The 27,508-nt window shown below is 48.0% G+C and overlaps 1 protein-coding gene across 5 annotated transcripts in view; it reads right to left on the bottom strand.

Annotated features, from left to right (window-relative positions):
* The window catches only part of LSAMP (limbic system associated membrane protein), a 747,548-nt gene that overhangs the window by 66,878 nt on the left and 653,162 nt on the right, over positions 1-27,508 (bottom strand). For all 5 annotated transcript variants that reach the window (XM_050960825.1, XM_050960834.1, XM_050960843.1 and 2 more), the window contains one exon: positions 8,205-8,339. In XM_050960825.1, the coding sequence (XP_050816782.1) occupies positions 8,205-8,339 (135 nt within the window). The remainder of the gene's footprint in view (positions 1-8,204; positions 8,340-27,508) is intronic.

The raw sequence follows: 27,508 nt of genomic DNA, 5'->3' as shown, positions 1-27,508 counted from the left end.
CAAGTCTTCAAACAGGGCCAGTAATTGTGTGTAACTTGAGACCACAGTGTTCCAGGGGAGTGCAGGGGGAGACGTACATCCCCATCAAGGCTGACAGCCATGGAGACTGAGATCATGGTGTTAAGGGGGAGACGTACATTCCCAATATGGTCAGCAGTCAGGATGATTAAAAGCCATGGAATCGGGCAGTGGAGGTTAAATCAGTAATTATGGGCAATACCATCTCAGGTGACAAGATCTGAGTGCTATTCTGCCAAATTATGTGGGGAGTGTCCATCCTGACATTCTTGATGGTGTTAATACTTTACCGGCGACTCCGAAGTAAGTTGGAAATGTTAAAATTGTTATATTTGACCTGGCGGGTTAGGGAACTCTAGGGTCAAGAGGAGGGACTGAAGGGCCATAATGCATTTAATGTGGATGTAAAAACTTAACCACAGCTTCTGTTAAGAACTTTTCATATAGGCCCAGAGTCCACAGCTTGGCCTGGGGCATGAGGGCTAGCTAACAAAGAACAACACATGGCTAAGGGAAAGCTGGGGTAGACAGACAACCTTGTGTGTTTCAAGTTGATGAGTGGAGTCACCAGATGGTGAGCTGTAATTGAGTGTCCTTATTGCAAGTTATAGACACACAAAGTGCTGAGAAGGGCCTCAAAGTTAACTCCCTGGTACAGATGCCAGAACAGAGCTCTGGGAGAGGCCTAACATTACTGATGCAAGTAATGACACCCTCCCCTCAGGAATGTATGCCAATCCCAGTTCACAAAAATGCAAGCGTAAAACTATAAACAATTGTTATTGTTAAATACTAATTGCTGCTTTTTTGCTTTAAATATCCAGGAATGTACCTGTTGGTCAACCAGGAGAGTTGCTACCTCATTCTCCTGGACCCCAAAATTAAGATTTAACCTACATATTTTAATAGAAACAGTTTAACGGTAATTACCTGTGTGTTAACAATATGTTACTTTGAGCCATGGGTGGAGCCTGTATGTAATCTTTTACACCATTGGCTTATTTTGCTTATCTTGTCTTGCTGCTAGAACCTATCCAGGGGCTTGGGAACTCCCTCTCTGTCGCTTCTCTCCAGCCTTGGTATCCTATATAATCTATTGTAATTAATTGCTGGGAAGTGTCTCTGATCCTAATAAGCAAAGTGACACTCCAACAGTGCTGTGTGTAATAAACTCCTGTGCTTGACTCTACATGGTGTCCATTCCTGTTCCTTCAGTATGCAATCAAAATCTATATTTTGGTAAATAATTAATCTGTAATACTTTACAAACACGTACTGCAGAAGGCATAGCGCTACTGAATGCACCCACTACTACTTATCATTGCAGAGGATGACAGAACTTGTAGGATCAGTAACAAACACAGTGTAATAATCATGAATGCATAGCAAGTGCTGCAAAATTAATAGGTGCATTACCAGTTTTATATTCATAGATGTACATCAAGCACCACACAATTCCTAATTGCCCCAAAACTTCAGAGCCAGGTGAAGCCCAATCTACCACATCACATTACTCTGGCTGACTGTTAAAGTGCTCTTTCAAAGTCTCCTTCGGGTGCATAGCTCCATATTGAGCTCTTCTGATAGCCCCTGTGTCTGGTTGTTCAAAGTCTGCAGACAGCCGCTCCACCTCCACTCTGTCAGCAACTTTTCCCCCTTTGCCTCACAGATATTATGCAGGATGCAGCAGGCAGCTATAACCATTGGGATATTTTTCTCACTGAGAACCAATCTTGTACGTAAACAGTGCCAGAATCTGTTCAATCTACCAAAAGCACAGTCAACTGTCAATCTGCTCCTGCTGAGCTGGTAGTTGAATCTTTCCTTGGTACTATCAAGGTGGCTGGTCTATGGCATCAGGAGCCAGTGGAGCAAGGAGTAGGCTGGGTTCCAAAGGATCATTATTGGCATTTCAACTCACCAGTGGTAATGTGCCAGTTGGGAAAGAAAGTGCCTGCTTGTAGCTTTCTGAACAGTCTTGTGTTCTTAAAGATGTGAGCATCATGCACCTTCTCTGACCAGCCAACATAGAAGGATACCTGGTGATCCACTAAGGTTTGTATAACCTTAGAAAAGTAGCCCTTTCTGTTGATGTAGTCTGTGGCAAGATGGTCTGGTGCCAAAATAGGGACATGCATGCCATATATCACCCTACCACAGTTTGGGAACCCCATTGCTGCAAATTCATCCACTGTATCCTGCACACTGCTGAGGTTCGCAGTCCTGCATAGCAGGGGACCATTAATGGCCCTGCATGCTTGCATGACAATAGCTGCCACTGTGGATTTTCCAACTGCAAAATTATTTCTCACTGACTGGTAGCAATCTTGCATTGCAAACTTCCACAGAGTGATCGCCACCTACTTCTCTACTATCGGTGCAGCTGCCATTCTGGTGCCCATGTGCTGGAGGGCTGGGACGAGCTCCAGGAATGTGGCCTTTTCATCCAAAAGTTCTGCAGCCACTGCGTGTCGTCCCAAACAGGGCCGGCTTTAGGCCGATTCGCCCAATTCCTGGGAATCGGGCCCCGCACCTAAGAGGGCCCCGTGCTTTAGGCACCTTTTAAGTTTTTTTACTTACCCCGGCTGCGGTCTGCTCCGGGGTCTTCCATGGCCCCACTCCCCTGACCAAAGCGCCGGCGGGAGCGCGGCTGCCCCACAGCCCCGCTCCCTCAGCTGGAGCTCTGACCAGAGCGCCGCAAGCCCCGCGGCCCCGCTCTTCTGGCTGGAGCTCTGGCCGGAGTGTGACAAGCCCCACAGCCTCGGCTGGAGCTTCGGCCGGAGCGCGACAAGCCCTGCGGCCCCGGCTGGAACTCTGGCTGGAGTGCGACAAGCCCCGCGGCCCCAGTTGGAGCTCTGGCCGGAACGTGGTAAGTCCTGTGGCTCCGGCTAGAGCTCCGGCCGGAGCGCCGCAAGCCCTGCGGCCCCGCTCTCCTGGCTGGAGCTCCGGCTGGAGCACAGCAAGCCCTGTGCCCCCGGCTGGAGCTCCGGGCCCTTTAAATAGCCCCCAGAGCCCTGGGGTAGCGAGGGGCTCTGGGGGCTATTTAAAGGGCCAGGGCTCCAGCTGCCTCTGCCACCCCGGTCCTTTAAACAGCCGCCGGAGCCCCGCCACCCCCATGCATTCCCCAGGGCTCCCATGGCTATTTAAAAGGTCTGGGGCGGGGTAGAAGCAGGGGAGTCCTGGGCCCTTTAAATAGCCCCCAGAGCCCTGGGATAGCAGGGGGTTTGGGGCCTTTTTAAAGGGCTGGGGCTCCAGCTGCCTCTGCTGCACCCCGTGCCCTGCCCGCAACAGCCCCGCCCCCTGCTGCCTGCAGCCAGCTCTGCACCCCCTGCCCACAGCCAGCCCCTACCAAACCCCCTGCCCTGTCTCCAGCCAACCCCTGCCACACACGGCTGCCTGCATCAGCCCTGCACTGCCCGCCCTGCCCTGTCTCCAGCCAACCCCTGCTGCACCCCCCTGCGTGAAGCCAGCCAGTCCCATACTCCTGTCTCCAGCCCTGCCAACCACTGCTGCACCCCCCTGTGGCCCTGCCTGAAGCCAGCCCAATCCACACTCCCCTGTCTCCAGCCAGCCCCGCACCCCTTGCCCTGCCTGCAGCCAGACCCTACCTCCAGTCAGCTCCTGCCCTGCCTCCAACCAGCCCCATGTCCACTGCTGCCCTGCAGTTCCCAGGCCAGTAACCTGCACACCTGCTTCAATGAGGGGGGCAGGAAGCAGCGGGAACCCAAACATGTGAAACGGCAGTCATTAATAACCAATCAACAGCATATATGATGCAATGTACATAATATACAATTTTATTATTTATATAGTTATGGAAAGTAAATAATACACGGAAGAAATGGAAGGCTTTTTTTTTTTACACTTTTTTCTTTTTAAGTCATCCCTGCCAGGGCCCCGCCGAAAGTGTTCAAATTGGGCCCTGCACTTCCTAAAGCCGGCCCTGGTCCCAAACCTGTATTATGATGCAATCCCACCAGTCAGTGTTTGTTTATTGAGCCCAGGGTGGCACTCCATCATATGCAGCTGTCCCATGAACATCATCAACCACCTTGAATTATTTTTGCTATGTCCCATAGCAATCTGTCCTCTATGAAATTGTCATGTCCCCTGCTGCTGTGATTCTTCCTGAGGCTCTGCAGATATTGCAGGATTTTCATCTCATGTCAGCAACATTCATGACAGGGCAGAGATATGCGGGCTCTGTGCTTCTGTCAGAAAACATGGACAGTGAGGAGGGCTGTGCAGGTTTGTGGAATTTTAAAAAAGGAGTGAAAATTATTGGAGATGGATGGCAGTAGGGGATGTGAAAGTTGCATGATGGAATCTAGACCCCTTGCTCCCAGTGACCCCAGGGTGACTTGTTTCTGCCCCAGCATGCATTGCCAAATTTTCCAAAAAGACAGTCTGCTGGATGATGCATGTTTCACATTGGGATGCCTACCTGTGGTGCATCACACAGAGCATCAACACAAGCACTCCTGGTGACTATGCACAGTGCCGACACAAGGAGCCAAATATGCACCTGCATGCGCAATATTCAAACCTTGGCAGCTGTATGCCAAGGTAAGTTGCGTCAACCGAAGTCTGTAGTGTAGCCAGGCCAAAGACAGAAGGGGAGATGGTGATGAAGCAAAGTTACACTGATCTGTAGTTGTGGATGCATACTGTGTGTTCCATAACATCTTTGACCTGCGTTGTAAGGACACAGGAGATTCTGAGCCTGGATATTTCCCATTTTCCTAGCACACCTTGTGCTGATGTTTGGAAAGTGAAGTTCAGAGAGGAATGAGATGGTTCCTGGGCATATGCTGCATGTCCTTTTATTGTTTTATTGTTTCTGTGGGAATTCTGAAAAGTTGATTTTTTTTATTTCAAATTAGAACATAATAATAATAATAATAATAATTAATGATGATATTAAGAGATGTCATGTATTACATTATAATTTGACTTGACATAACAGTTGAAATACTTCAACTATTATATTAAACATAAAAGTCAAAACAATATAGTTGAAATGTTTTGACTTTATCAAACAAAGCATTTTAAACTTTATCGAAACAAAATATTTTGACCATACCATCTTGAAAAGAATCACTTTGATAATTTTTTGTCAAAAGGTTGAATAAATCAATACATTTCTGTGGAATGTTTTGATTTTTCCAAAGAGCATTTTCCTACTTAAAAACATTTCTCAGAAAATTTTCTATCAGCTCTAATTGTTTTCATTTGTGTAAAATAGATTCATTCAGTGTTATACATTTATTTATGCAGTGTAAGCAACTATTTGAACTGACATGCTTGTTTGGGTTCTATGCCTACAACATACATATATATAATATATTACTTATTGTTTAACAAAGAAAATATAAAAAATAAATATAAGCATTATCAGGGTTGCAGGTCTGCATAACAAAGAAAGAACTTAAGAACATAAGAATGGCCATACTGGGTCAAACAAGTGGTCCATCTAGCCAGTATACTGTCTTCTGATAATGGCCAGTGCCAGATGCTTTAGAAGGAATGAACAGAACAAGGCAATTATCGAGTGAGCCATCCAGCCATCCAATCTCAGCTTCTGGCAGTCAGAGGCTGAGGAACACCCAGAGCATGGGGTTGTATCCCTGACCAGCTTGGCCAATAGCCATTGATGGACATGTCTGCCATTAACTTATCTAATTCTTTTTAGAACCCAGTTAAAGTTTTGGCCTTCTTAACATCCCCTGGCAACCAACTCCACAGGTTAACTGTGAGTTGTGTGAAGAAGTACTTCCTTATGTCTGTTTGAAACCTACTGCCTATTAATTTTATTAGGTGACTGCTAGTTCTTGTGTTATGTGAAGGGACAAATACTTTCCTATTCACTTTCTCCATACCATTCATAATTTTATAGACCTCTATTCTAACCCCCTTTAGTCGTCTCTTTTCCAAGCTGAAAAGTCCTATTCTTATTAATCACTGCAGATTGAACATACATTTTCAGAGAACTATCCACAATGACTCTAAGATCTCTTTCTTGAGTAGTAACAGCTCACTTAGGCCCCATGATTTTGTATGAATAGTTGGGATAATGTTTTCCACGATACATTACTTTGCATTTACCAACACTGAATTTCATCTGTCATTTTGTTGCCCAGTCACCCTGTTTTGTGAGATCCCTTTGTAACTCTTTGCAGTCAGTTTTGACTTTAACCATCTTAAATAATTTTGTGTCATCTGCAAACTTTGCCACTTCAGTGTTTACCCTCTTTTCCAAATCATTTATGAATATGTTGAACAGCACTAGTCCTAATACATATCCTTAAGGGACTTCGCTATCTACCTCTCTACATTATGAAAACTGACCATTTATTTCTACCCTTTGTTTCCTGTCTTTTACCAGTTTCTCATCCATGAAAGGAGCTTTCCTCTTATCCCATGACTGCCTATTTTGCTTACAAGACTTTGATGATGGACCTTGTCACAGGCTTTCTGAAAGTCTAAGTATACTGTATCACCCTTGTCCACATGTTTGTTGATCCCCTGAAAGAATTCTAAGAGATAAGTGAGGCATGATTTCCCTTTACAAAAGTTGTGTTGACCCTTCATCAATAAACTGTGTTAATCTATGTTTCTGATAATTATTTTCTTTAGTATAGTTCCAAACAATTTGCTTGCTACTGAATTTAGGCTTACCAGCCTGTGATTGCCAGGATCGCCTCTGAAGTATTTTTTAAAAAATGGGTATTACATTAGCTACCCTCCAGTCCTCTGGTATAGAGGCTGATTTGAGTGATAGGTTACATACCACAGTTAGCAGTTCTGCAATTTCATATTTGAGTTCCTTCTGAACCCTTGGTTGAATACCGTCTGGTCGTGATGTCTCACTGCTATTTAATTCATCATTTTGTTCCAAAAGCTCTGCTACTGATACCTCAATCTGGAACTGTTCCTCAGATATGTCACCTAAAAAGAATGGCTAAGGTGTGGTAATCTCCCTCACACGCTCTGCACTGAAAACTGATGCAAAGAATTCATTTAGCTTCTCTGCAATAGCTTTGTCTTCCTTAAGTGCTCCTTTAGCACCTTGATTGTCCAGTGGCCCCACTGATTGTTTGGCAGGCTTCCTACTTCTGGTGTACTTTTTTTTTTCCTGTTAGTTTGTTGTGTCTTTTACTAGTTGCTTTTCAAATTCTTTTTTGGCCTAACTAATTACACTTTTTACACATGACTTGCCAGATGGTCCTCTCGATTATTCTCAGTAGGATCTGACTTCCAATTTTCAAAGGATGTCTTTTTGCCTCTAATCATCTCTTTTACTCCTTTGTTTAGCCACGGTGGCATTTTTTTGGTCTTCTTACCATTTCTTTTTATCTCTGGCATACATTTAATTTAAGTAACCGCACGCCTAACCATGCACTGGGGCTAATCATGTGTCGGACAAGCTTGCTAGAAAGGGCAACACATGGCTAGGACTCACCAGTTATGAACTGTGTGGTGTGTGGGCAGGAAGTGAGGTTTAGCTAACCATGCCCCACAGCTGTTAAAGGCAGTAAAAGTCACTGTGGAGAGGCCCTTACCTATGCTCTGTAGATCTACAGGGAGCCTATGTTAGTATAGTTTACATGCTGAGGATCTGGAAGAAGATGCAAGTTAAAGTGGTCCCACGCAACATTAAAGGACCTCTCTTATACACATTCTCCCAGCTCCCTGGTGTGTTTGTCACACCCACTTACACCCACTCTACTGCTGAGTGAGGAAGCATAAATAGATTGGAGGGAGTCCAGTGTCAATGAGTCTGAGTGAATGTTACTGGAGTCTAATTTACACCTCTTTACACATCACTCTTAAATTTGGCCTTTAGACTCTTATCTACCCCTGTCACATTGTGGAAGTTTCTGTTTATGATACTGTTCTCCTGAATGTCAGTGGCTAAACATGGACTGTGCTGGCCCTTCTAGGGGGAAGGAAAGGGGAAACTCACAGATACTTTTTCTACATCATTCACCAAGTCTAAGGCATAAGCTCTGCCCTCAGGTGAGTCTCTCTGATTTCAGGGTATGCATGTCCAACAATAGCACATGCCCCACATATTTCCTTTGAAAAGAAATAGGGCGCAGGTTATGGGGATGTCAGGATGTTCTCCTCCTCCTGCCATCACCATGGTATGGGAGCCCACCCCCATCTGGTTTAAATATACTCACAGTTCACAGTGACCCGGACTTGCTTGACATCTGCCGAGGAAACCTCATTGGCGGCTTTGCACTCGTACTTGCCAGATTGCTCCCGCGTGATCCCTAGGATCTCCAGGTACTCTTCCTCGCCTTCAAATTCTCTGCCTAGGAGGAGAAAAATACACAGCAGGATGTCGTTAGGTGGTGTGGACTTGAGAAGCCCTCACTTTGATTGTAACATGTGAATGATCATGGCACAAGTATCCATGAAACAATGACAGATGGGAGCTACTTTGAGGCTATCTCAGCAACCACAACAGATAGAGACTTTTTAAAAAAATGAAAGCTTAGATTCTGGAGAACCAAAAGGATGCATGAAAGGAGTGCCAAATGCCAAAAACCACACACCAGCCGAAACTAAGCCTTGTGGCCAGAATCAGACACATTCATAGAAGCAAAATCTCCAACTTGCAAGGATAGAATTAGTTTAATGACTAGATATTTGAAAACCAAGGAAGGATAAACAGATTATAATTGGTTCTATGGTAGTTATGACCACCATAAATTGGGACATATTTTACCTGTAGCCCCCTGACCATGAAAAGTCATGGAATTGTTTTCTGTCTCAGAAAATGCAAACTTCCAACCCAGACCACTATTGACATGATTAAGTTTCCTGGAAATACCTCCACACTGAGAAGTACGGGCTTTTGAAAAGTAAAATTGAGCCACAATAATCACTGCAAACCCTAGCTCTCCAGTCTTCAGTTTATGCATCTGCAAACTGTGGCTAAAAATACCCCCCTCCAAGGAGGGTTGTGAGGTTAACCTATGGAAAGCACATTGAGATCCTTGGATGGAGGTGCAACAGAAGTGTAAAGTGTTAGGATTAGCATATCTAGACTATCACTCTGGAACCCAAGCATGGACTCTCCCTAAAAGGATTATGAGCAATGTTGTGCAAAACCATGATGGGAGAGTATTTTCCTGTCTTAACAGGGTATAAACACCACTCTGGAGCATGGCTGCAGTAGTGTTTGCAAACTGGATAGCACAGGCAAACAAATCCAAACAAAAAACCCAATTCTGATCTCACTTTTAAATCATACTTTCATACAATCATATTTTCAGAATAGCTCAGTGCCCAGATGATTTCATTGTTGTCAATGGGGACTAATGGGGGCTGAGATCTTTTGAAAATTGGCCTTTTCATTGAAGTGACTGAATGAGATCTAAGCTCTTTTCATAGTTTGCTCCCATCTGTGGGTGGGCAGCTCCTCTGAAAATCCATCCGAGTTGCTGGATGTGCTTCAAATACTGTCTGTGTGGACTGGGCATTAGTCCCTGGCTCACAAAGTCATGAGTGGCAGTAGCAGCTAAGCCCACCCTCAGGGGCTCCAGTTCCAATGATAGTGCCTAGAGTGGCAGAACTGTCCCAGTGCACAGACATATGTTTTCTGTGGCATATTAGCCAAAGCAAGTTAGCCAGATCAGATTAGCCAAGCACACTGGAGGATGAACACAGGGCATCAGCCAGATTCTCTTTGCTTCGCATCAGGGATAGGGACTTTGGGGACTGATAAAACTCTGCTCAGGATTCTGTCCCTTGCACTACCACTCAGTTCTTGTTTTTCCTGCACTCATCAAAATCCCCCTATGGGTAAAATCATCCCCAGACTTGGCAACTCAGTATTCAAAGATGAGCTGCCAATCCACATATGGTGAATGAAAGCTTCCAAAGCGAATAAGCTTTCCTCTTCTATTCAGAGATGGGCAGACCCAAACCCCAGATCCAAACGCTCCCATATTTCCAATGAATTTGAATCTAACCACTGTGTCCCAAACCATTATCTGCTTTTGTGTAAGTCTGCATTTTACCTTCAGGACCTACTAGCACAGATGCAGAGAGGCCTAGTGCTCTGCTGCACGACCTGCTTTTGTAGGGGTAGTGTACACTATTAGACAAAGAGGGAATATGGTCCACCCTACTGCACTGCAGGAGTCACCATGACACCGCTCCCAATAGTGCACAAGTGAAGAAGTTAGGAACAATATTCTGGTGGCAAGGCCCTTTGGGTAGGATTTTCAGAAGTGCTCACCATTGACCTAAGTCTGCTCCCATTGACATGAATGGGAGAAGCATTACGCCAATGCTAAGGTGCTCCTGAAAATCCCATCTAGAGTCAGAATGCACTCCGTTTATCACAGCATTGGCAGCTCCTGACTACTAGATGCTGAGCAGGGGACATTAATCTGCCACCACAGCAAATCTTAATAAACCAAAGACTACAAAATAATTTGCCAGGGCACAGTTGCTCTGCTCTCATCTTGTTAACATAATGGGTTGGACCCACTGTTCACACAAGGTGTCGGAGGGGGCACTGAGCAGGTGCTTCTCAAAATGCTGCCACCAAACTGAAGGGACAGTTGGGGGAAGATTTCCTAGCCTCTGATGGAATCGCCACCTCTTTGGGTGCTCCTAAACCTGCCTGCTGGAAACAGCATATCTTTGGAGCTCTGAAAAATATTCTGGAAGAGAAAATATTTTGCCAGGTTTCCCAGAGGAAGAACCTTCTGGGCTCCTCAGAACATTTCTCTCTCTCTCTCTCTCTCTCTCTCTCACACACACACACACACACACACACACACACACACACACACACACACACACACACACACATAAACAGAAGGAACACTGAGCCATCAACAGGCCCAGGAGCACTTTCAGGAACAACGCATAATCCTTTCCAGCAAAGTGGGGATGAAAAGCAATTGGTTTGCGGTACTCAGCCCCTCAGTCTTCCTTCCTGTAGCCTATGCATCCCTGGGTCATGGAGTTTAGCACACTGTTTGGGGGAACATTTTCTGGGAACTCCTTGCTAAAATGTTGTCAGTTCTATCACTGCCCTCTCCTTCTATGCCAGTTTGGTCTCTGAGCGGCAGTGTTTTGCTCCATAAACTTAATTACTCTGAACTGCAATCTCAACCCCTCCCTTGTGCTGCAGCCATGTCTCCTACCAGGGTAGAAAGTTTTTAAAAAGAGCATTTCCGTTAAGTGTGATGTCAAATGACAGGAATGAGAGATAGCAAAGACAAAACACAGCACCGTAACAGGAGGTCAGGTTCTAGTCTCTTGAACACAGCGACCTTGGCAGCCTGACAAAGAGGACCTATCCTCTTAACTCCAACCTATAAAAGTTGTTGGAGAGTCTCTCTTTGAGGAAGAGGCAACTAAAGTCAGTGACAGGGAGAAAATCTAGAAACGGTCTAGCTCAGGAGCAAGCACTGGCAGGATGTTTAGGTTTGTTACAGTCTACATTAAGCCTAGAGGCAGGGGGTAAGTGTGGACACTATCCAGTGGTGTGGTTTACTGATGTGTGTGCTGTGTTAGGAGAATGGCAGAAATGCCATCTGCTCACAGGAATCTAGTCCACTCTCATTAGGACAAGAGTTTTCCCTGCAGTGTATTCTCCCAGGAGTAAAATCACAACCCCATTAAAGTCAAAGGCAAAACTTACCCATCTCACCACAGATTTTTGTTTGGTTCAGGTTTAAATGTTCCCAGTGATGAGGTTTCCACCACTTCCCCTGGGGAGGCTATTCCAAAGACAAACAAGGTTTAGTCCTGCCATCCCATAAGACCTAGTTACATCGCCTTGTCTGATCCTAAGCAACTCTTCTCCCCCTGGGGATTATTGTCCCCCTCAGAAATTCACAGGTAGCTGGTTTCTTCTCACAGCCCCCTTAGACACTGCCTAGCTAAGCTATGCATATGTTGTCACACTTTTAATCTGTCCTCAGAAATCTGAAGCAGGAGCCCCTCCTGTTGGCCAGCTCCACGATAAGGCTTTCTATTCTGGAGACTGGAGAGAGAGAGAGTGGAGGGCTGTCAGGCTTAACAATCAAACTAACAGTGAAAGAATCGGAGAGTGACAGGTGCCTGCAGTAGCTGGGAGCTCTTGGAGGCCCTTCTGCACAGGTATGTGCTGCAGATAGCCTTGATGTGTGAACGTGGAAGCCTTTGAAAGTGCTCTCAACACAGCCATGTCTGCTCTCCCCTTGCTTGCTAGCCACACCTGATAAAACAGCTGGAAAAAAAATCTTACACAATAGTCTGCTTACAAACACCACCACACTTGTGAGGGCACATATGCACACACACCAAACAGAGTGTACAATCCTGCACTCAAAAGCACACTCACACTCTTCATGCCAACACACACAGACACTCACATCTTCTGACCCTCAGACCTCCCCTCTTAAGCCTATTTAAATACACAGAAGCACAAATACACATATACATCCCCCACATTCATATATGCACTCTTCCGGCCCCGACTGCCACCCCCCCGCATATACCTACATATATTCACTGGCACATAGCCTACTTATGCACACACAAAAGCTTCTTTTCCTTTCCACACACTTCACCAGCCATTTCATAAATCCCCCCCCCCTTCTCTCACACACATTCTATGACTATACAAAGTATTCAGACAACATTGAAAATGGTGTCATTTTTAGCTGTGTACTGTAACAGGTATGTCTTGGTTTACCATGTACTGGATCCTCAAGTTTCTAAAGACTAAGCAGCCATTTTGCGCTTTGTTCAATGCAGATGGTACAAGAGAAGGCACATACACTGTGCTCTCTCTCAGCCAGACCTGACGTCAGTTCTTTTGTAGTATTGTGTTCTTAAACTAAAAGAAAGTTCATTCTCGCTGAAAGTATCTGTTTGCATTTTGTGTATGGAGAAACACAACAGGGATTCTGCTGCTTTGTTTATTTTTTCAAACCCCTTTTGTAGTTGTGCGGCATGGAGAGCAGAAGGGGCTCTGGGATGAAGTTGGGCGCCTTCTACCTAAAACAAGATGCATAGAGGATAAAAAGATTTCACATCAAAAGATGCCATTTGAAGATTTTTTGCGGTGACTTCCAATGCTGAATTGAGGTTTCTTTTCTCTCTGCACTTTTCATTTATTGTCTAAGGTCTCACTCACCTAACTCCCTTCTCCCCTCTGCACCTTACATTCCCCAGGAGAATACTTCTGAAAAACAAAAATAGCTAAGGGAGCTTTGACATTGTTTTCTTGTTTTACCTCCAGCTGGGATTTTTTTTATTTGAAACTTTGAAGCTTTTGTTTATCAGCCTTCGCCTCCTCACCCACTGCAGATTCCTCTGAGGATGCCATTTTTATCTGTCCCCTAGCTGAAGAGACTTGTTTTCGGTAAAGAGATCAGTGGAGAGTGGCAGATGGTGTATGAGTAAAGGGACAGCCTGTGCTGCAATGCTACTGAGAGAAGGGAAGATAGAAAGTTACCATGGCATGGGAGGTAGGGAACGTGAGGAAACTGGGAGAATGAGAGAGAGAGAGGAGAGCAAAGGATGGAGATAGGAAGGGGAAAGAGGAAGATGAAGAGATGGAGAGAAGCTGGGAGAAAGAAATGTAGACAAAGTGAGATTTGGAAAGTGAGATGTTCAGAGACAGAGAGAAAAATGTAGACAGATTGCTGAGAAAGAAAGAGATGTACAGCGACGGTGAGTAAGATGGACGGCAGTGGAGAGAGACAGTGAAAGAGAGATACAGTACAGTACAGAGATACAGAGAGCTCCTTTGTGCAAAGGGAGCAGTGAAGTATCAACTGTTGTAGGGATAGGAACAGAAGAGTCAAATGTACTGTGGAAATAATCACTCTGTTTACACACCCTGTTGTGCCCCATTGCTTACTGTATAAATTGGCCTCATGCCTCCAATGCCCTTAGATCTGTCATTACTACACAAAAAACAGAGGCTAGCATGGTGCCAATGAAGACTCAGGCCTGGCTCTGGCTTTGTGAATGAGGATGAGCCAAACCAGGAGGAAAGACCCTGGCATGGTTTCCCCTGGTGTTCACAGGGACCTAGTTTATCATTCATCTCATTTCCTTTTGTGTATCCATAGAGTGAGCTGGCCTTGTCTGAGACACTTTCTGGCTTGCCCAGGGTTAAGAATGTCTGGAGTTCTCTCTAGAGATGCTCTCCCCTGCCCAAACACCTTTTGTTAAGCAGAACCCTCTTGGCTGAAAGTGACAGTTCCAGACTGAATTATACTATGTCTTGTCCACTCACCATTGGAATTAGCGGTGATGACATGGTGCACAGGAGAAGCAGGACTCACTGAGTGCGACCTGTTAGTGTATCAGCTGGAGTTGAATTTCAACAGGATAAGGGTGTCAGACATATCTGACTGGATTCAGACTACTTGCTAATACAACAATATCCTGTGAGACAGGATATCCCCTGATGTGTGCCCAGGTAAAAAAACTCACCCAGCAGTGCTCCAAAGTCTTTGGAGGATGGGCACAACAGGCAATACCCCTTCTAGCTACTTCCAAAGGGTGGTAGGACTGAGTAATTCCTTTGCTATGATGCCAATCAATATTCACTACATTCTGGGGCATCCCTGGCAACTGTGCCCCAGGCTGAATGGAAACTCTGAACTGTCAGAGAAGCAGTGTCCTTTGGTGTCTGACGACATGGCAAGCTTCAGTTTGTCCCACACCAGCTCATAACTCTGCAGCTTTGGAGAATAGACACTGCCAGCTGAGTACCAGACGTATAGCTACAGAGAATTATAGCCTCTTTATTTTGGAACACATTGGCCTCTATCTCCTGAGGCAAAGGAGAAGCTATATTAGTGTAGCAGTGGTAGGACTCACAGCTTCTCCGAATAACCAGCCTTACTTTTTTCAGATCTTCAAATGTCCTCTACAGAGCACTACAGTCACACACACACACACACCTGCGCAGGTCTGGCATTCCAGCCAGCAGAGGGAAGAAATGCCACGTGCCCCCCTCAGTATGTCACACAAGGGGCACCGTGTCACACCATACACATCCCAATATTGGGCCCCCAAACATTACCTCAAGCAACACACGTTTCATCCCAGCAACACCACCAAACATCACAACGTCGCAATGGAAATGTCATGGCATCACGACACGAGTCTCATGACATTAACATAAAAACTTCAACACACCCACAAAATTTGTGCACTCTGGTTCCTTTTTGTGTATGTGGGGGTACTTTAACCTGATGTGTGGGAGCCCTCATCAGCCACAAGAATCATCATGGCAGCACAAGGCCTTTGCGGTAAAGGGTGGGAGATAGGAAGGGGGAAATTGGGAAGTTCCTTAGGGCTCTTGGGAGCAGCAATAGAAAAGGAGGTTACAAACTTGCAGGTCTGACAAAGGATCCTAAAGCTTTTCCCACCTGCCTGAGGGTGGGGATGATTAGCTGTGTTGAATGCAACACATTTCTTTCTCTGTGGTGTGACCAGCTCTGCAGGGAGAGGTGCCCTCTCTCTCTTGTTAGTGACACCTCCATCCAGGTGGAGGGGAAGGACCAGCGGTAGCCTTCTGCAGTAGGAATAGAAAAAAAATCAATTGGTGTTTGCTACCAATGATGTTAAGCAGAGAAGGTAATAGAATCTGAGACTGCTTGGGGAACAGGGGTTTGTTGCATGACGGAGAGGCCTTTGAAAGGCAATTAAAATATAACAACCCAGCCGGTCATTTTGATCCCAGGTGACTCTGTCAAGCTCAGTCACTCTCGCTCAGCCTCATACACTCCTTTCCCTCTGAGTAGTACCATTCTAGACAAAGCACTCACTCTACTGTCATTTTGTAGTTTAAAGGCATGTTCTTCCTACCGAACAAGGCTCTGGGATGTGCAGCTCTGAGAAGGCACAGGGCACAGTGAGTTTGAAAGGAGCCAACGTGATTTGTCCCAGAAGAGGAATTATGGGGTTGCACTCCTACACGGGGCAAGTGGAGAGGGGAAGTGGGCTCTTCCTTATTTTTAGTTAAGCTTGTCTGAATGCTGAGTTCACATCAGAAACCAGAAGCCCCGTGATTTCCATTTTGCTTCAGCTGTTTCTATGGACCTTTTGCAAAGCTCTAGTTTTAAACAGTGGAAGTATGGTCAAGCTATTCCTCAGCTACTGTTGCCTCTCAAAAGTTTGTCAACTTCTGTGGCATGGTGGTGATATTTATGGGGTATATGTGTAGAAAGATTAACTTCCTGAATGCTGCTTTAGTCTTCATTTCTGCTGACCAAAATCTATGATGCAGTATTTCTCAGTTATGTCCAATATGGGTGTCAGACATCTTCCTCTGTATCTGGTACTGGCCAGTGTTGGAGATGGGACAGAGGTCTAGACAGGCCATTTTGATGTGGTCCAGTGTGATTAATTCCGCTGCTCTTAGAATCCTTTTGTTTTCAAAGAACAAGGAAGCTTCCAAATTTGCCTTGCACCGCTTGTCCAGGGGGAACTTGTCCTTTAAGCAGCAAATGGGATGTTTTGGGTTGACGCCCTTTTACATAATCCCACTTGGCAAGTAAATAACATAAGGGTTTCTTGCAGGCTGGGTGTGGTAGCTTGTTGCTTGAAAAATAGTAGAGGGAAGACAAGCACTGAAGAACAAGTGGTCCTGATTTTGAGTGGTACTGAGCATGTTGTTCCCACTGACTCCAAGTGGAGTTCTCAGCACTTCTGAAAATCAGGGCCATGGGGACATTGACAAGACTTTCCTGAAGAGCAGAGAAAGAGGAGTAGTCAATGCGTTAGAAAGGGAGGACAAGTGAGAGCACAGAAGAAAAAGTGTGTGGCATAGGGACACAGATAGACACACAAATACAGAATGTATCAGCAAGAAGAGGTGAGGGAATAAAAGAGTATTTCTGAAAGCAAAGGCATGTAGGAGGTAATAGAGTGAGAGAAGATATTAAGGGACTTGAAAGAGGCAAATCAAAACCAGAAAGGGGATGCAGATCAGACTAGAAGGCAGAGGAATCGAGGAAAAATAATAAAAAACAAAGAAAGAAGAAGAAGAAGAGAGAGGGAGAGGCAGAAAAAATGAAGAAGTTCAGGGAGAGGTAAAAGAGAAGGGAAACGACAAAAATCATTCAGTCAGGTGATCCCAGAGACTGACAGAAAAAAAACGTTGTGCCTGGAATGAGCAGGTGTCTCTACTGAGAAGACAAGCAACTTGTTCTGGCGTGAGCTAGTTATCACGCTGGATACAGAAGCTCTAGACAACCCAGAGGAACTGGCCTGAGAAACAGTTAAAAGATCAGTTTGGAAGAAACTATTGTCCTTGTTATGAAGTTCCTATGAGAGTTGGGAGTTTTGTTAAGTTTTTTTCCTGGTGAAGCGGTGGAAGTTTTGCTAGTGCTAATATACCAGTGGCACAAAATAGGGCAGCACAGATCAGGCTCTATTCATGCTTAGTATGATTTCATTTTCTTGAGGAGTGGGGAGATGGAGGGAACAGAACTAATGAGAGATATGGGAAAGGGGAAGAAGAGGAATGGGGTTAGTCTGATTGTCCCCACTGCCTCAGTAAAGAACTCTAATGGGGAGGGGTCCCATGCTCGCTGCTCTAAGGGTTAACAAAACCTCCAGAGACACATTTTATTAAGCAGTTAAATAACAATTAGGGCTTTAGAGTGGGATTTTCAAGAGCATCTACGTGACTTGGGATCACAACTTCTGATGACTTTCAATAAGATTTTATGTTCTTAAATCACTTAGGTGCTTTTGAAAATCCCTTAATTCCTTTATTAAAGTGAATGGTTGGTATAGTGCTTTAATGTGACCTGGCAGGGCATGACAGTGGGAGCTGGAGAAGAAGTGAAGGCTAGCACATCTAAATGAGAAGGGGAAAGATCCTGCTTCTCCCACTTTGTTGAGAGGAAGGAGGGGCCAGGCGGCAACAGCTCTAGGGTGGAAATCCGTCATCTAATGAACAGTTCCAAGAGACCAAGGACACTTGAGGAAATAATAGCACAATAATTCCCTTCCTTCTTCTCCCTTAGCCGATGTAGGGGAGGCACATCCATCCCTAAGATGAGGAACGCCAGCAGGCTGGGTAGAAATGTTGCTTGCAAGCCAGGACGCCAGTGGGGCAAAGCTTAATAAGAAAACAGCAGTGATTTGTCTCCACTGCTATTTATATTTCAAGTGCATGACAGGCTGTCAGGGGAAGTGAGAGCTGCTAAATTTACTGCCTCTCAGATCCCTGCCACAGTCACTCACTTGACAAGTCACTTCATTTAAAAGGCCCTGTGTTGGGATGGGCTTTCCCTCACATGACTGTTAAATACAAACAACAAACCAGCAACCATGGCTGACTTTACACTTCAAACTAGTCCCTGGGTTACTGTATTATCAGGATGTGAGAGAGGTTACAGAATAGGGAGGTTCCTACTGTCTTTGTTAATGGCCTTGATGCATTCCAGTTCTGTTCTGGACATCTTGATTGCAGCTGTGTGTTTGAGAGAACAAAGAAGGAAGTGAGATGAACCAGAAAAGGTCTCATTATAGAGATTGGACACCAAGAAAGCAAGAGAGAGAGAGAGAGAATGTAAGAGAACAAGCACATGTGTAAGTAAGTGAGAGCAGATGTATGGGTGAATACAGTTTGGAGGTGAGCGTGAAGTTTGGGTGGATATGTGAGAAAATGCACATAAGAGCGCTAGAGTGTATGTGTTTGAGTGAGGGGCTGTGTGTATAAGTTTGTGGTGAGGAAGTGAGTGTAGATGCAGGTGTGTATGTGTGAAAGAGAACATATATGAACACAAGAATGGCTATACTGGGTTACACCAATGGTCCATCTAGCCCAGTATCTTGTCTTCCTACAGGAGCTGGTGCCAGATGCTTCAGAGGGAATGAACAGAAGAGGACAATTTATCAAGTGATCCGTTCCCTCTCGTCCAGTCCCAGCTTCTGGCAGTCAGAGGTTTAGGGACACCTGGAGTATGGTGTTGTGTCCCTGACAATCTTGGCTAATAACCACTGATGGACCTGTCCTCCAGAAATGTATCTAATTTTTTTTAGCCCAGTTATACTTTTGGCCTTCACAACATCCCCTGGCAACCAACTTCACAGGTTGACCGTGTGTTGTGTGAAGAAATACTTCCTTATTGTTTTAAATCCACTGCCTATTAATTTAATTAATGGTTCCTATGGAAGGGTATTTCCCCCTGGGTAACTAACAATTCCCTATTCACTTTCCTCACACCATTCATGATTTTATACACTTTCACCATATCCCCCCTTAGCTGTCTGTTTTCTAAGATGAACCGTCCCAGTCTTTTTTCACTCTTCTCATATGGAAGCTGTTGTATAGTCCTGTTCCTTTTGGTCACCTCTCTCTGGACAGTTTCCAATTCTAATATATCTTTTTTGATATGGGGTGACCAGATCTGCATGTAGCATTTATGGTGTGGGTGTAGCATTGATTCATATAGTGGCATTATGACATTTTCAGTTTTATTATCTACTCTCTCCTAATGGTTCCTAACATTGTTAGCTTTTTTGACTGCTGCTTCTCAGTGAGTGGATGTTTTCAAAGAACTATCCACAATAACACCAAAATCTCTTTCTTAACTGGTAACAGCTAATTTAGACCACAACATCTTGTATGTATAGTGGGGATTATTTTTCTAATGTGCATTACTTTGCATTTATCAACATTGAGTTTCATCTGCCATTTTGTTGCCCAGTCACTTAGTTTTGTAAGATCTCTTTGTTACTCTTCACAGTCAGCTTTGGACTTAACTATCTTAAATAATTTTGCATCATCTGCAAATGTTGCCATCTGTAGCGAGGCGGTGGGATATCCCACAGTCCCGCTGCGGGACAAACCTTTCCCAACCCCGCTGCGGGCGGGGCTACTGGGGCCTGCGCCCGCCCCTCAGCGGTCACAGTGCAGACCCGGAAGTACAAAAGCTGACCCGCAGAACTCAGTGGGCCCCCAGCTCCCGCAATAGCCAGAGGCCTGTGGCCCCTGCTCGCCGATGTTCACGCCCGGCCAGCTGAGCCTGCCCCGCACTCGCTACCCTGAGGAGGACTGGCCGAGCTTGCCCCCCACCAGCCAATCTTCGAGGGAGGGTGTGTAGTGAGGCGGTGGGATATCCCACAGCCCCTCTGCGGAACAAACCTTTTTCCCCTGCTCTGAGGAGGCTGAAAGCCACCTAGTGACTTACTGTGTTTGCTGCCCCGCACTGTCCTAAGGGCCGGGCCTAGAACTGTTACTGCTCAGCCCTGCCTAAGGGCCTGAGCCTATTGACTTACTGTGCTTGCTGCTCAGCCCTGCCTAAGGGCCCGAGCGTAGTAACTCACATTGGTTGTTGCCCCACCCTGACCAGGGCCCGGGCTTAAGGCTACTGACAGCGAGGCGGTGGGATATCCCACAGCCCCGCTGCGGGACAAACCGTGGCCGCGCCGCATCACACGTGGTACCAGAAGTGGGGACTTCTGCCCAGAATGTGGGCACGAGCCCTCGACCCCTGTGAGAAAGGGGTTGGGGGGGAGCGGACCATCCCCCGAGACATGGACCCGCAGACCCCCAGCCAGGAGGCCCAGAGGGGACCCATCGGCTAAACCTGCCTGTAAGGCTAACCAAGATAGGCCCACTAGAAAACCCCGAGGCCTTCCTCGTGACGTTCGAAAGGGTGGCCCAGGTTGCCGGGTGGGCCCCTGACCAGTGGGCCACCCTCCTGGCCCCTTACTTGACCGGAACGGCACAATCCGCATATCGGGGTTTATCGATAGAGGAGGCCAGGAACTATACCCGGGTGAAGTCGGCAATTTTGGACGCTCTGGACGTCAGCCCTGAAACCTTTCATCAGCGGTTTCAGAGTCTCGCCTACAACGCCGGCGCCCGGCCCCAGCTGGTGGCGCAGCAGCTGAGAGACCTATGCAAGAGATGGCTACAGCCGGACCAGCGGAGCCCCAAAGACCTTCTGGAACAGGTTATTTTGGAGCAGTTCCTCCACATCCTCCCGCCGCGGGGAAGGGCCTGGGTCCTCCAGCACCGGCCCCCGACGGTGGCCGCCACCGTCGCCCTCATGGAAAACTTCCTTGCGGGGGAAAACCCACTCGAACCGGTGACGCGGGACCATCCTCCACGGATCGAGCACCACAACCCGAGCGACGGGCGAACACCCGCGCCGACCCGCAGACACCCCTGCGGAGTCAGGAACCCCGGGCTCGGCGGCCTAATGGGCCCCCTCGGCAAACTCCTACAGGCACCGGACGCGGGACCAGCCGTGACCCGCAGAGCCCTGCTGCGAGCCCGAAAAGTGGTGCGAACCGACTGAGATGACCCGAAATTGGGCCCTGTTTCTCCTGCAGGAGGCAGGGGCACCTTCAGCGGGACTGCCCAGAGATGGATTGCAGCTTTGGGCACGTCTCCACTGGCGAGAACTGCGCCCGAGGGCCGCAGGCCACTAAAATCACCGTGCACGTAACCGTCGGGGACTGCCAGACGCAAGCCCTGATTGACTCGGGCTGCGGACAGATGCTTGTCTGCCAGAACCTCGGCGTCCCCAAAGACCCTCGCCTAGGAACTATACGCTTGTAGTGTATTCATGGCAACGTCCGACCGTATGCGAGCGCCTGAGTTCCCCTTATGGTGGGGGGAGTTACATGAACCCTCATGGTCGGTCTGGCCCCATGGCTCACTTACCCCGTGATCCTCGGGTGGGACTGGCCAGAGTTTGTGGGCGTCCTGCAGGCCCACACCCGGAAAAACCCTGAGGTCACCCCCATCTTTGAAGGGGACCACCCCGAGGATTCGGCTGAGGAGACTGAGGAGGCAAGGCCAGAGAGCCAGGACGTCTCGTCAGGGGACGTCCTGCCGATGCCCGTTGATAACCCCGTGATCGACACAGATTTCTGCCGGGACCAGCGGGAGGACCCTACCGTGGGCCGGGTATGTGAGCAGCTCGCGGTGGTCGACGGCACCCTGCTTGATCCTGCCCGGGCCAAAATCTGGCCCCACTTCGAGCTGCGGCACGACCATCTCTATCAGGTGGATAGGGACTCCCACACTGAGGAACTACAGACTCAACTGTTGGTGCCTCGGTGCCACCGACGGGCAGTAATGAGGCTTGCCCACGATGTCCCAGTGGCCGGGCACCTAGGCCAGGGAAAGACCCTCGCCCGGATCTTGTCCCGGTTTTTCTGGCCCGGGATGCATCAGGAGGTGCGGAACTATTGCAACTCCTGTCTGGCGTGCCAGCTGGTGGCCCCCTCCTGGACAGCCCCAACTCCCCTCATACCCATGCCCATCGTGGAGATGCCATTTGAGCGGGTGGCGATGGACTTGGTGGGACCCCTCCCAAGAAGCCGGGCCGGGTTTCTCTACATCTTAGTCATCGTGGACTATGCCACTCACTTCTCCGAAGCTGTCCCGCTCCAGAGCACCACAGCGAGGACCACTGCCGAAGAACTGGTCAAGGTCTTTGCCCGCGTAGGCCTGCCCCGGGAAATCCTTACTGACCAGGGTACCTACTTTACTTCCCGGCTGCTGCGGCAGGTCTGTGGACTCCGCGGGATCAAGCAGCTACACACCTCAGTGTACCATCCACAAACCAATGGCCTGGTGGAGCGGTTTAACCGCACCCTGCAAGACATGATGTGCAAGTTCTTGCCCAAGGACCTGCGCCGGTGGGACCAGTTGATCCCACCGCTGCTCCTGGCCATCCGGGTGGTACCCCAAGCCTCCACCAAATTCTCCCCCTTCGAGTTGTTGTATGGTTGGCGACCGAGGGGGCTCCTGGACCTCATGAGGGAGACCTGGGAGCAGACCCCATCACCCACGCAAGGCTTTCTCCAATATGTTCTTCAGCTTCAGGGTCGCCTGGCCCGAGCTGGAACCCTCACTCAGGAAAACTTGAAGGCGGCGCATGAAGCCCAGGCCCAGACCTATAACCGAGGGGCCCAGACTCGCGAGTTTCAACCGAGGGACCGGGTGTTGCTCCTCCTGCCCGCCAACGAGTCCAAGCTACTGGTCCGGTGGCAGGAGCCCTACAAGATAGTTTGGAGGGTCAGGCCGGTCACCTACGAGATTAACCAGCCCGACCATCGGAGGAAGACCCAGAGGTATCATATTAACCTCTTGAAACCCTGGCGGGAGCGCAAAGGCCTCTTGATCGACCCCTGCCCACCCGAGCCAGAATTAGGATCCTGGGCTGCCCCACCCGAGGACCCCACAACAACGCAGCTCAGGGAGTCACTCACGGACGAGCAATGGAAACAGACCGGATGCCTCCCACATGCCTTCCATAAGACATTTATCGCCCAGCCAGGCTACACAACCCTGGAATATCATACCATCCAGACTGAACCGGGAGTCGTAATCCGAGAGGTGACTAGACCCTTACCTTATCGGATGCGCCAGGTCATCGAGGAGGAAGTTTGGGCGATGCTAGAGCTGGGTGTTATTGAGTGGTCATAGAGTGAGTGGCGCAGCCCTGGAGTCCTGGTTCCTAAATCAGATGGCACCCAGCGCTTCTGCTTCTACTTCTTCCGCGTCAACTCTATCTCGAAGTTTGATGCGTACCCGATGCCCTGTGTAGATGAGCTGCTAGATCTCTTAGGCAAGGCCCGCTTCCTTACGCCCCTCGACCTAAGCAAGGGATACTGGCAAATCCCCCTTGAGCCCGCATCCCAGGAAAAGACGGCCTTTGCTACAGCCTCAGGCCTCTATCAGTTCACTCGGATGCTCTTCGGCCTCCATGGGGCCCTGGCCATGTTTCAGTGACTCATGGATCGCCTCCTTCGCCCCCATCACAAGAACGCGGCCGCGTATCTGGACGATGTTGTCATCTACAGCGACTGCTGGGAGAACCACCTGGAGTGAGTGATGGTGGTCCTGTGGTCCCTACGAACCGCAGGGTTGACCGCCAAACTGAAGAAGTGCCATATCGGGTGGCAGGAGACGACCTACTTAGGATATACTATTGGGAACGGACAGGTGAGGCTGCTCATGGGGAAGGTCCAAACCTTAGCCACCTGCCCACCCCCCACTATGAAGCGTCAGGTGCGCCAATTCCTAGGACTGGCAGGCTGCTACCAGAGGTTTATCCCTGCCTTTGCCTCTATCGCGGCCCCATTAATGGGACTCCTGACTAAGAACAGCCCCCAACAGGTGGAGTGGACCCCGGAGTGCGACCGAGCCTTCTGGGCCCTCAAGGATTGCCTTTGCCATGAACCTGTCTTATACAGCCCGGACTTTTCCCGAGGGTTCGTCCTCCAAACGGATGCCTCATAAGTAGGCCTGGGAGCGATCCTGTCCCAGGAGGTGGACGGGGAGGAGCACCCTGTTGTATACCTTAGCCGGAAATTGTTTCCGCGTGAACGACACTATGCCGTGATCGAGAAGGAAGCCTTGGCGGTAAAGTGGGCCTGTGATGCCCTGCGTTATTACTTACTAGGGGCCCCCTCCTACTTAACACAGACCACGCCGCGCTTCGATGGTTGGCTCAAATGAAGAATAATAATATGCGGCTCACACGATGGTATCTGGCCCTACAGCCATATGCGTTTACCGTCCACCACAGGGCCGGAAAGGAACATGCTAACGCGGACTTCCTGTCCTGCCTGGGGGACATGGATGGGGCTGGCCCCGACGACCGGGAGCCACTCTTGAGGGGGAGGGTGTGTAGTGAGGTGGTGGGATATCCCACAGCCCCGCTGCGGGACAAACCTTTCCCAACCCCGCTGCGGGCAGGGCTACTGGGGCCTGCGCCCGCCCCTCAGTGGTCACAGCGCAGACCTGGAAGTACAAAAGCTGACCCGCAGAACTCAGTGGGCCCCCAGCTCCCGCAGCGGCCAGAGGCCTGGGGCCCGTGCTCGCCGATGCTCACGCCTGGCCAGCTGAGCCTGCCCCGCACTCGCTACCCTGAGGAGGACTGGCCAAGCCTGCCCTGCACCAGCCAGTCTTCGGGGGAGGGTGTGTAGTGAGGCGGTGGGATATCCCACAGCCCCTCTGTGGGACAAACCTTTTTCCCCTGCTCTGAGGAGGCTGAAAGCCACCTAGTGACTTACTGTGTTTGCTGCCCCGCACTGACCTAAGGGCCAGGCCTAGAACTGTTACTGCTCAGCCCTGCCTAAGGGCCTGAGCCTATTGACCTGCTGTGCTCGCTGCTCAGCCCTGCCTAAGGGCCCGAGCGTAGTAACTCACGTTGATTGTTGCCCCACCCTGACCAGGGCCCGGTCTTAAGGCTACTGACAGTGAGGCGGTGGGATATCCCACAGCCCCGCTGCAGGACAAACCGTGGCTGCGCCGCGTCACACCATCTCACTGTACATCCCCTTTTCCCCAATCATTTATGAATATGTTCAACAGCACATCTTCCAAAACAGAATCTTGGGAAACACCATCATTTACCTCTCCCCATTGTTCAAACAAATTAACAATTTGTTCCTACCCTTTGTTGTGTGACAGTGAATGTTAAAGTGTGTACGTGACAGTGAGCATGGGAAGATGAATGTGAGTGGCAACATGTGTACAAATGAGGGTGGAGGCGGGAGGTGAGAGGGTGAGTATGAAAGCATAAAGGCATGTATCTATAAGAAACTGCATGCATGCGAGTTCTAGTAGTCAGGTGTGACAGTCTGAGCATGTATGAGAAATTATGTACATGAATAAAAGGGAGGGTGAGTGAATGAAGGAAGAAGGAGGTGAGTTTTCATGCTGCAATTTAAAGTACCAGGTTAATCCAATATTCCCAAGAGTCCCATTGCCCCACATTCACACAATACCACAGGCATGAAGAGAAAGATGCATGAGCTGCATTTTGATGTGCAATGCAGTACAGAGGGCACACACAGAGGCAGCCAGAGTAAGCCCAGTTTCCAGGTGTGAAGAAAAAAGGTTCAAAGGATAGATTCAAGGTTCAAAGATCTCTGGATAGCAAGCGAAGGGTAGTGCATTAGAGCCAGCCCAGTGGCCCCTAAAAAAGTTTGCTATCATTATGGCCTCAAAAGGCTCCAGTGTGCAGATTACTCATTTCCAAAAGGACCACCGGGTAAGCATTGGCTTTAGCCTATAAAATGGATTGAACAGAAAGAAAACCAATCAGGAAATTGTTGCTCTACAGGAAAAAATCAACTTGTTGCTCCTTTCGTAGTAAAGTTTGTACTAAAATGTGGGGAGAAGAGGAAAGCCACTTTTACCACCAATGTCAGAGCCAGATACATGAGGATCTACTTAGTCACATGAAGGCAGGGGCACAATACCCCTCCGCCAGCTGAATTTTCTGCAGTGCTTTCACTCAGAGAACACTGACAGCCAGGCTACTGGCTGGACCCTTCCTTCACAAGAATGCTGAGGCCTTGCTGTTCTTCAGGAACTGGGGAAAAGACAATAGAATAGTGTGTGTATGATAACACCCATTGTTTCATGTTCTCTGTGTATATATACATCTTCCTACTGTATTTTCCACTGCCTGCATGCGATGAAGAGGGATGTAGCCCACGAAAGCTTATGCTCAAATAAATTTGTTAGTCTCTAAGGTGCCACAAGTACTCCTGTTCTTTTTGTGGATACAGACTATCACGGCTGCTACTCTGAACCAGTAGTTTAGTTATATATTATAGACTTAGAGAAAGAGACCTTCTAAAAACATTAAAATGTATTACTGGCATGCAAAACCTTAAATTAGAGTGAATAAATGAAGACTCGGCACAGCACTTCTGAAAGGTTGCTGACCCCTGCAATAGACTGCTGCAGCCATTCTCACCCAGCTGGTAAAGCTGGGTTATCATTTGTTCAGCACCATGGACAGCACCAAAGGGTCCCAGATGAACTGGTTGATCTAATTCTATTTGTTCTCTGGCTGCCATGGCACGCCTCATGTGGTTTCACTGGGTCCAATCAGATGAGAGGAAATCCTCAAAGATGAACAAGCACTGCCCCATACTCTACCTCCACTACACTCTCTCTCTCTCTGAATCACACATGAACACTGGATCATTCCCAATCCTCCCCCTCCCCCACAAGCTGGCTCTGTGTGTGTGTCTATCTCTTTCACACACACAGGATCTCCCCTACACACACTGAATCTTAGATACAGTGAATTCCTACCTTGCTCTCTCACATACATACACACACAACAGATTCCATTTCTTCCTCCTCCTCCTCCTCCTGAAGAATCTGCTCCAATTGCTTCCCCAATGCTGTAGGCCAGGGGGCCTTGTTCTGCAACTGTACTGTGTAGTTTATATGATTAAATGTAGCATCTGCAGCTATATTAGCTGGCCTAATAGTGACAAGGGCTATCAATCCTCACGCTTCAGAGCATAATCTCATCAGCAGCTGGAGACAGAAATCTTCCCTTGCCCCTCATGGTATCGTATGGCACAATAGGTGTTTTATAAGCGTTTTACATCATCCTTTGATGCATCAAATATCAGCTACTGTTGTAGGCAGGATATTGGGCTAGATGGGCCACCTCTCAGTCCTGGCAGAACAGAGAATTTAGGTCTATCTGCCACT

The sequence above is a fragment of the Gopherus flavomarginatus genome, chromosome 1 (assembly GCF_025201925.1).
Source record: "Gopherus flavomarginatus isolate rGopFla2 chromosome 1, rGopFla2.mat.asm, whole genome shotgun sequence".
Lineage (NCBI taxonomy): Eukaryota > Metazoa > Chordata > Testudines > Testudinidae > Gopherus > Gopherus flavomarginatus.
This window is presented reverse-complemented; position numbering and strand designations above follow the sequence as displayed.